Raw genomic sequence first — 9,968 nt, 5'->3', positions numbered from 1 at the left:
CAGGGTGTCTCGGAGTGGACACCATCTCTCCTTCCCTCCGGCGTGTAGGGAGAGCCCCCCACCGCTTCGTGCTGTCTCCCCGGACTTTGCCTCCAGGCCTGCGAGCCCCGTTCCCTGTCGGAGCGTTCTTCCTGTCCTTCTTCATTCCTTAGTTCCTGCTCCTTCTGCAGACCCTCCTGTGGCCCCGGCCCCGGCCCCCACCAAGCTGGCCTGTCTCCGCATGCACAGGGACTCCCCTGTAGGCGTGGGTGGAGGAGCGAAGGCCGGACAGCCCCCAGAGCCCCCACCTCTCTGCACGCTGGCTCTTGGGTTGGCCGGCGGCTGTGGTCTCCTGGGGCCCCGCCTGGTCCCCCCCCTCCCCAGGGGTCGTTCCCGTGTCACCGGGCTTGTGCGCGTTCGAGCAGGGATACTGCTGGCCGCCAAGTCACTAGGGACCGCCCCCCACCATCAAACCCGGGGGGCTCTGAAACCGGCCCGTCGGCCTCCCCCTCATGCGGCTCCCCGACCCGTGTCCACCACCTCTGCCAGCTTTCTGTCCGCCTGGGCTGTGTCCCCGTCCCTCGTCGGTCGCTGACCCGTGGCCACTCACTGACCCCTGCCAGCCCCGGGCTCTTTCATGCCCCCTCTGTGCAGCACCCGGCTTGGAGCAGGGGCTGCGCACATTTGCTCAAGGAACGTGCGAGTGTGACCTCCGCCTGCAGGTGAAGTTCCACGTGTGGCTAGTGGCTGCCTGTGGGGCGGCGCAGCTCACAACACTCCCTGGCCACCCCGGTCCAGGCTCCGCTTCTCACCTTCTCCTCCCCAGATCCTGCGAGCCCCTCCCGGTGCGGCCGCGGGGCCCGCGCTAGGCTGGCTCTGCCCCGTCCTGTCTGGCAGCTGGGCTCGGACCACTTCTCCCCCTGCACGCTGTCCTCGGATGCTGTGTTTGGCGTCCAGGAGGAAGAGACAGTCCTGCTTCGAGCCAAGACCCTGTCGGCCCCTCCTGGCTTCCCCCAGGGGCAGAGCTGCCCTGACAGCTTCCGGACGGCTGGGGAGCGAGGAGGACAGGGCACGTGCTGGGCCTGGCCGGTCACAAGAACGCACGACAGCCTCTCTCGCGGGACCTGCCGCACCAGCTCCTGTGGGCGCCCCCTCGGGGCGGGGCACGGATAGGACGTTGGCCCTAACTATTCTGGGAAATGAGAGAGGCGCTTAGGCTAATTTCATCAATCTTATTTTCCTTAGGTATCTGGCATAAAATGAGGGCCGCGTTCATGGAAAACAAAACAAGCAGGCAGGAGAATGAGATCATTTGTATGTTTACTATGGTACAGCAAGATCTTCCACACCAGAGCCAAGGTCCTCTGCCGCCCACAGGCTCTGAGCTCACCCACCACACACGACATTTAAGACAATTCTTCGTTTCTCTGACAATGACTTCTCCAAGTGCATATATAATAAATAAATAGAAAATACATCTTTGTTCGTGGTGGCACCTACAGGAAACGTTTACATACAAATCACACTATACATCGAATTCCCGAAAAAGGACCCGCTATTTCGGCAACAGGAAGGAGACAAGCATTTCAGAGGAGTGTCCTTTACCCTAAAGGCCCAACTCATGCGAAGGCTGACAGACAGAAAGAACCGTAGGGACAGTTTTCCAAGCCACAAGACAATCCGTGCCACCAAGAACGTGCCCGGCCACCAGCTGCGGTCACGGTGGCAGAGAGAAAGTGCGCAGATCCTACGTATGTCTAATACATACAACTCTGAGGATTCTCAAATACGTCATTTTGGAAAGTAACCGAACCAAGGACAGTCCGCGTTCCTGGCCGCCCGAAGTGATCACATCCTAAGTGGTTCACAGTGTGAGACCCGTCGTGGTGACAGAGTCTGGAAACCCCGCAGAACTGTAGCCGCGAACGTGAGGTCATCTCGGCTCCCCTCTGCAGGGCCGTGCAGCTGCCCGCAAGGGGCCTGCCCGGGAGTAGGGCCTGGGCAGCTGCCACGTCCCTCCGCCACCTCCGAGCCGCTGGGAGAACTGGGGTGTTGGCTCAGCCTGGGGAGGGGGCCTCCTGCCCGCGTGTCATGCGTGCAGCCGGGCACAGGGAGCCAAGAAGGCCCTCTCTGAAGAAAGGGTGTGTGGTTGGTGCAGGAAAGGGGAAAACGCAGCTCCCCGTGGAGCCCCCCGTGACCCGGGGACCTCAGCAGAGAGCGGGAGCGTCCCTCCTTCCCGGAGCTCTCTGTGGGGTGGTGAGCAGTAGCTGAAGGGCCTGCGGTGGGCCCCGCAGCTCGGCAGGCCCCCCGGAGCAGCCACGCCGGCTCACCAGAAGCATGGCAGTGTGCCCCGACACAGTCCCCCGGCCCCCCCCTGCAGACCAGGGGGCACCAGTGGGAGGGTCGTGGCTGCCGCGAGCCCTCTCGAGGGACGGCCGGTGCTTGGAGCAGCGTGGAGGCTGTAGGGCCGCCGCCAGCCCGCGGGAGGGCAGCCCTGTGTGCACAGAAGGCCAGGAGGGAACCCGCCATCAGCTAGTTCTCTCTATTCTGATCAGTGTTTTCCTTCCAGGGGGCTTGGCCCCATTTGGGGTGCGCCCTCGGGAGTGCGGGACACTCTGGGGCCAGTAGCTGAGGCAATGCGGTGTGGCAGCAGGTGCTGGGCGTGGGGCTCCTGGCCCGGCCCCCGGCCTGGCTGTGTGGTTCTTCCCCATGTCAGGGTCTCACGTGCCCCATCCAAAAAATGAGGGTTTGGGACTAGGTCATCATTAAGGTCCTTTCCAACCCCGAAACCCCGGGCTCATTGAGGGGTGAGCCCATTTAAGAGCACATGAGGCCCCAAATAGGAGCTCACTTCTCTCAACCTAGCTCCACCCCCGTCCGGGGTCAGAGGGGGGCTGGCTGGGGACCAAAGTGCTCCCCGCGGGGGGCGATATAAGGCCCCCTAGCCCCCCCTTGCATGCTTGGCCGTGGTGAGTGGGCCAGCAAGCAACAGGCAGAGGGTGACCTGCAGTCACCAGCTTTGGCAGATGCAGGTGGGAAGGGCTGCACCTCCGAACCCTCTGCTCACCAAGGTGCCCTGCCCTTCCCTCCTGTGGGCCCCCTTCGTCCTCCTGCAGGAAGCTTCCTGACCCACCCAAGCTTGCGGGATCCTTCCCTGCAGGGCGCCTGTGTGGGTCCTCATCGTCCCCCCTTCACATTCTCTACCTGGTATCGGAGGGCGTGCATACCTGACCGCCTGGGCCCCCAGCCTGCAAGCCCCTGACTCCAGGCCTGGCTTCTCACCACCCCCACCCTGCATGCCCCAGGCACCCCGCGTCACAGGCGCTGGCCCGAAAGAATCTCCTCATCTACAGCTGGGTTCTATGTGCGGTAGGAAAAGCCACAGACTTCTGGAATCTCACAACGCAAAGGGCTTCTAGAAGTCACCTAGTCCTCCCCCCATCCCAGGACCTGAAGTCTCCGGAAAGGTTGAACCCCTCCAGAGGCAGGGCTCGGCCATTCCCCGAGGGGAGCCAGTCCCGCCTTGGCGAGTGCTGTCTACCCGCCGGCTCCTAACCCCACAAAGGTTGGTGCTTGCTTACAGGAACAGAGACTTCCCCAAGACCGAAGACCAGTCTCTTCTTCCCTGTCTCCACCCCCTACCGCGCGTGCTGGAGAGCACGGGGATCTGCGAATGGCTGGATCGGGGCTCCCGCCGAAGCAGACCCGGTTGCCAGCACCGCCCGGGCTTCTAGTACGCAGCCCCCCTCCCCCTGCAGAGGCACAGACAGGAGAGAAGCACCCAGGAAGCTGCAGGGAAGAGAAGGTCTCCGGCGTGGGCAGCTCCGCCCCCCGGGGCTGCAGGGAGACACTGAGTGGGGGCTGCAGGGGGGTGGGCAGCACCGGGCATCTCTGACAGCCTCCCCTCGGCCCATCAGGGCTGACGCCACTGTGCCAGGGGCCGCCGCCGGGGGCCGCCGTCACCGCGCATGGGGGGCGGCACCGCGAGCAGGCCTCCTCACAGCTGCTTCTTCCTCACCACGGGGATCGGCACCACTTGGAAGATCTTGGCCTTGTGGTCGTCCGTGTCCAGAGTCACCCAGGTGGGCCGGAAGCTCCCTTTGAAGCCAACGAATGCCATCTTCTCTGGAAAGTAGGGATGGGTGCCGTGAACAGAAGCCCCGAGAGAATGTCCACACCCCATCACCTCACAGGGCTCCCTGTCGCCATCCCCCTGCCCCTACCAGGGAGCCCTCTCCTCCTCGGTGCCCCACGGGACAGCTGTGTCCGGCTGCTCATGGTACCTGGTGTCGTTTGCAGGGGGCACGCGGGGTGTCACCTGAGCCTCGGGGCCAGCCGCCTGGGGTGGTGGCTCTGCTTTACACAGGACACCTCCCGGGAGCGCCCGCCACCTTCGAGCTGAGCCCCCTGCCCGTCAGAAGCCCAGCGTCCCCATCTGTCCACAAAGGATGGGTGCCTCTACAAGATCTCTCCCCCGCTCCCACATGCTGTGGCCTTAGAAGGACTTTGTCCAGGCACAGAGGGGACGGAGCAGCCCGACCAGACGTCAAGGCCTCGGCCCCGCACGGCGGTCTCCCTCTTGCACTCAGAGCTTAACCGTCTGAGGGGCGTGGGGCTGCACGTCCACACTGGGGAACGGCCAGCCCGGCGCACGGCACACACTTCTCACCACTGGGAAAGCACCACTCGACTGAGGTCACCTCAGGCATGTCAGCTTTTGGCAACAGGGTCTTAATTAAAAAGACAAAGGCCCCAAAATGATTCCAGGACTGAGCTGGAGAAGAGACCTCTCTTTCCCTGGGGTTCTCTTTCGGCTCCTTTGAAGGGCCTTCATTCATGGTTCCTGATTTTTCTCCAGGAGCTGCCTGGAGTTAACATCCCCTGTGGTGGGCGACCAGCGTTAGATGTTTCTCGTGGTCAGGACGGCATGGCAGCCAACGGCCCTGACTGGTCTGGACTAGAAACATTCGGATCCGAATTCGAATCTTGGGCAAGTTACTGAAGTGTCTAATTCCATCTGAAATGGGAATAAGGGCACCGAATGCCCCGGTTCTTCATGAATTATAAGGTGCTCAGCAGGGGGCGGGGCTGCACACCACACGTGGACCACGGTGGACATGAGTGTTCACAGACTCGCTCTGCCTGCCTCCAGACTCCCCAGGGACCACCCCCCAGCCTGCGGTGACGGTGATGAGTGTCAGGTGGCATTTCTGGGCGGGCTGGCTTCCTCCCTGCGGGGTCTGCGCTGGGCTTTGTCTCCGAAGTGCAGGGTGACCTTGAACAAGCCCCCTAGATTCTTCGGGCTTCCATTTTCTCCCAGGCAGGGAGGGACAAGAGCTTCGCGGACTGTAGTGCGCCGTGCAGATGCTGGGCGACCGCCTGGGCACGGAGGAGGATGTGGGCCCTGCCTGGCTGAGCAGCAGGACCTGGGACGACGGTCCGGTCGAGCCACTTTTCTGCGGATACTTTTGTTCAAAAGCAGGGGGCACTTGCCGAGCAGACGGGTGAACCGCTCTAGCGAGTCCCTTGCCGTGTCTGGCCGCGCCTCGAGAGGGAGCTGCCGTGTGGCATGGAGATAGGCGGCACCTCGCCCATGCATTCCAGAAGGCCACCACTTGTGTTGAGGATCCGGAGGTTTGGTGGGAAGCACGGGGGTAGCAGCCACCGTGCCCCAGGCGTCTGGGCCCAGTCGGTAGACACCCCCTCTAGACCACTTACCTTTCAACTTGAGGCTCTTGTCTGCCCCGAGATTTTCCAGCACTCTGGTCCAGGGGCCCCTGGCGGTGTATCTTCCCTTGGACACCATGAGCACTATGGAGCTGCGCGAGAGAAGGGGACGTTAGGGGCCGGAGGGAGGGCTCCTCCCGGGCGGTGGCGGCGGTCGGGGGGGGCAGTCAGCAGCGCCCAGAGGTCCGACCGGGGATTTGGGCAAGGGCAGCCTGTCCCGCGTGCCGTGTGCTGACCGACACCCCGAGCAGCCCTCCCACACAGCCCCGAGCCTGCTCTCCCCCGGCCCGCTGCCCGCGCATGTCTGGCCCCAGTGAGGACAGAGTAGGTGCGCGGAGCACACCTCTCCCGGGGCGGCACGTGGAGGAGGGACGTCGGCTTGCACTTACTGCTTAGGACTAGAGAGAAAGCCACAGCCTGGGGTTACTACACGCTCAGGGGAGGGTTAACCTCCGCCTTCATGTCCCTTCCCTCTGCTCAGGCAAGAGTGCTATGGCTCGGTTTGCAAATGGGGAGAATGGGGAGAAGAGTAAGAGTGTGAGGGCCTGTCCGAGGGGAGCCGTGCTCGGGGGGGGGGCAGAGGCCCGGAGCTAGGGGTGCTCCCAGCCTGGCGCTCCCAACCTGCAAAAGCCCAGCTCTGGAGCAAGGCTCCCCTGCCTTGGTTGTGTTCAGGCCAAAGTGCTGGGAACACAGGCTCCTGGCGGCAGACTGAGCCTGCCGGGCCAGACAGGAGGAGGAAGTGAGCACCTCCCCCAGGAACAGAAGCCCAGTGGGGCTTCCAGTTCACATCTCAAAGGAATCCCATAACCACAGACCACAGTCCAGACATGACTGTACAGAGTTCTGGAACCCACTGTCACCCCCATTTGTGTCCCACTGGGAGCAGAAGGAACACTCCTCAGATACAAGGGCTTGTTAGCCCTCAGGACAGATGGGAAGGGAGCCGGGGCTGCGTGTGGCTCTCGGGGGGACTGGGAGGAGGCCTGAGGGGTTGGGGCGTAAAACCTGTTAGGGAGAGGGAGCGTTGCAAACACATCCTCACCCCTGGATTCGGGCTGGGTGCCCAGGAGGCGGTTTCGCCACTGTTCCAGCTCAGAGCAAAGGCGGGAGTCCCTTCCTGCTGGGGTGACCCCAAACAAAGGTCGTGCCCTCCAGACAGGGCCCTAGGTTAGCTCACAGGAACCGGACACGGAGACAGGGTTCCTGCACACTGTAGGTGTCCCTGTCCGCCTGGTGTGGGGCCATCCCGGCCTGTGAGCCCCTGCACCTGTCAGCGGGGAGATTGCCAGGGGTAGCACTGCGGAGGCCACTCCTAAAAGCCATTCTCAATGTTCTCGGGGTGAGCAGCTGCCTCCTTCTTTCCCCGAGGCCGGTGGCGGCCCAGGGACAGGATGGAAGGTACAGGGCAGGCCTGGGTGACAGTGGGTAGGACCTGCCTTGCCCCATTCCTTGCTCCTTTGCAGGAGGTCAGAGAGGGGGCTGCTGGTACCCAATTGCTGGTAGGGCACCCAGTGCCACCCCAGGGCTGGCTCACAGCAGGTTCTCAGTGAGGGCTCGTCCCGCAAGGCGCACGGGGCTACTGCCCTGGCCCAGAGGAGCCCTGGGCGGGGGGCCGGGGGGGTGGTCCCATGCCTCTGCCCCTCCCCTAAACGGAGCGGCTCTGCATTTTCCCTTCTTGTTCCAGACTTCTGCATCCTGTTTCGTTTCAAGAAGAAATCCTCTGGCCAAAAAAGGCATGAAAACTACGGATCTCATGATGAAAAATGTGTTTTCCCCAAATCAGTAAATCTGATCTTTCTGCACGAATGTGCAATGCTGAAGAAGCTTCTAGTGGGGGGCGACGCAGAGACTGAGTGTAAGCAGAGCCCCCGTTCTCTGATGTGACGCGCCCATCACACACTCAGAGTCAGTGAAGTACGTTTGTTCCCACCGACAAATACTTCCTAAGCACGTCCTGCGTGGCAGGTGCCGCACTGAGCACGTTACTCAGGCTTCCTGCCGCGCCAGCTCCTGGCTCTTGAGCGGATGCTCCACCCAGTTAGCCAGAAACACACCTCTGAGCTAGACGTGGGCCCCGCACTCAGAAGTGCACCCGTGCCCTGGATCCGGGAGCAGCCGTGTCCCCGGTCCGACCAAGACTAGTGCTTCAGGAGAAGCAGAACCGTCTAGCTGCGCTGCAAGAGACCTCCCCAGAGACGTGCGTGTGTTAGCCTGGGAGCGTGCTGGGGCGTCCCGGGGTTTCTAGCAGAGGGCGCAGAATTCAAGCCAGCAGGCCGCAGGGAGGCCGGGCCTGACGGGGGAGGCGGACGGGCCGGCCCGGTAGGAGGCTGAGCCGGGGTGCTGGTGCCAGAGGGGCCTGCGGGGCAGCCACCGAGAGCACCAGCAGGAGGGCGCTCAGGCAAGTGGGCTGATGGGGACACGGGGACAGAGGAGAAACGAAGGGGGAGTCGAGCAGGACGCCCAGACTCCGGTGCAGTTGTCTACAGGGATGGTGCTGATGAACCAAAACAGAGCGAGCAGGAGGAGGGGCTGGTCTGGAGGTTAGAAGACAACAGATGGCGAGAGTCAGTCCTAGAGGAGACGTCCAGATGGCCTTGCCCAAGGAGCAGTCGGACAGGAATGTCCGGGGCCGAGGAGAGGTCTGGGCTGGAGGCACTCAAAAGCCACCAGCATTTGGATCGAACTGGAAGTGTGGGAGGGATGAGATCATGCTGGGAGTGTGTCGTGGTCCGGGAAGAGGGCCAGGCCAGGCCTCCCACTTGTAAGCGGGCAGCCCAGCCGCCTCGGCCTGACCTGCATTCAGCACGGCCTGGGCTCCGGCACGAGTCTCCGGGCGGGCCCTTCGCTGCGGAGACTCCCCGAGCTCCCGCAGACCCGACTGGCCGGGGAGGGGGCCTGGCCCGGGGTCTGCCGCGCGCACACTCACTTGTCGGGGATGGCCGCGACGTGCTCAGACAGCTGCCACGGGATGCCCTGCAGAATGGCGTTCCGGAAGCTCGCCTCGCTCAGCACGTGGCCCCGGCTGCCATCGATCACCACCACCTGGAGGCCGTCCTCTGCGCTGGCGTGCTTCATCCCATCCACCTGCAGGCCCAAAGCAACACGGTTGTGACGTGGGGGCCCGAGGGCGGCAAAGCCCTGGGTTCTGCTGCTCTGTGGCTCCGATGTGGACCCTGAGGGCAGCCTGCCTGCGAAGCTGTTCCAAACTTAAAACCCTCCTCCATCCATTCTCTGTAGCCCTCTGCAGGGCCCCAAATGACGGGCCCATCACTCGGAGACTGGGAAGTCAGCTTATGTGGACCAGGGGTTTTTGCAGATGTCGGTACATTAAGGATCTGGAGGTGAGATCCCTGTGGATTTAGGATGGGCCCTAAGCCCAGCGACATGTGTCCTTGTGGGAGGAAGGCAGGGGGTGCGGGGCTCCCACACTCAGGGAGAAGGCCGTGGAGACGAGGCAGACGATGCAGGGGCGTGTCCTCGAGCCGGGGACAGCGTGCAGCCACCAGAGGCCAGCAGAGGCCCCGGGCAGGCGCTCCCTGGGAGCCTGGAGAAGGACCCGACCCTGCCAACCTCCCCCCCACCCCCATGTTGGACCTCTGTCCTCCAGGATGACCGGGGGATCCACTTCCCGGAGGAGGAGGGCTTGTGACAAGAGCCCCACCCCTCGGCCAGCCAGTCCCTCAGCCCCCTGCAGGGCCAGAGCCACTCACTTCAATGTACGCGAAGTCGCTCATGAGGTGGAGGAAGCGCCGCCCGGAACTTTCCATCTTCACCTCCAAGAAGCGGTCCTTTGTCTTCTGGGAAAACAGACACAGCCTGGCGCGGTTGTTGGGTCTGGGGAGCTGTCCCCCGCATCCCCCAGGACGGAAGTCACCGCATCGGCCGGGGGCCAGGCGGATGTCCGGGAAGGGCCCTCCCTGGGTCTGGGCCCGGGTCCGGGTAAAGGCCGCCCCTGCCACTCACCAGCGGGGAGCCAGGGAGCTTCCTGGGCATGGGCACGTCCACGACAGCCCTCTCGGCGAACCTGGGGTAGGCGCTGGCCGAGCAGTCGCTGACGCCCGCGTTCCTGGGGATCAGAGCCTTGATCTTGATTCGCTCGCAGCCTCGCACGGAGCAGAAGGCAAACCGCTCTCTCTCGTTGTGCGCTTGCAGCTTCAGGAAGAGCAGCCTGCACGTGGGGAGCGCGGCGGTTGGCTCTGGTGTGGGAGCCCTCCTCCCCCTCCTCCCCCCCCTCCCCCCCCCCCCCCTCCCCCCCCCCCCCC

The 9,968-nt window shown here is 63.4% G+C and overlaps 1 protein-coding gene across 10 annotated transcripts in view; it reads right to left on the bottom strand.

Moving 5' to 3' along the window:
• Positions 1–1,282: 1,282 nt before the first annotated feature.
• The window catches only part of CEMIP (cell migration inducing hyaluronidase 1), a 136,146-nt gene continuing 127,460 nt past the window's right edge, over positions 1,283–9,968 (bottom strand). For 9 of the 10 annotated variants that reach the window (XM_032391880.1, XM_032391883.1, XM_032391874.1 and 6 more), the window contains 5 exons: positions 9,670–9,874; positions 9,417–9,503; positions 8,633–8,790; positions 5,698–5,798; positions 1,283–4,104 (listed from right to left, as the gene is read on the bottom strand). In XM_032391880.1, the coding sequence (XP_032247771.1) occupies positions 3,977–4,104; positions 5,698–5,798; positions 8,633–8,790; positions 9,417–9,503; positions 9,670–9,874 (679 nt within the window). In that variant the 3' untranslated portion in view covers positions 1,283–3,976. The remainder of the gene's footprint in view (positions 4,105–5,697; positions 5,799–8,632; positions 8,791–9,416; positions 9,504–9,669; positions 9,875–9,968) is intronic. The other variant, XM_032391881.1, reaches the window with a different exon arrangement.

Source organism: Phoca vitulina, unplaced genomic scaffold (assembly GCF_004348235.1).
Source record: "Phoca vitulina isolate PV1807 unplaced genomic scaffold, GSC_HSeal_1.0 scaffold65, whole genome shotgun sequence".
Taxonomy (NCBI): Eukaryota; Metazoa; Chordata; class Mammalia; order Carnivora; family Phocidae; genus Phoca; species Phoca vitulina.
The sequence above is the reverse complement of the archived record's forward strand: the minus strand, read 5'-3'. Positions and strand labels throughout refer to the sequence as shown.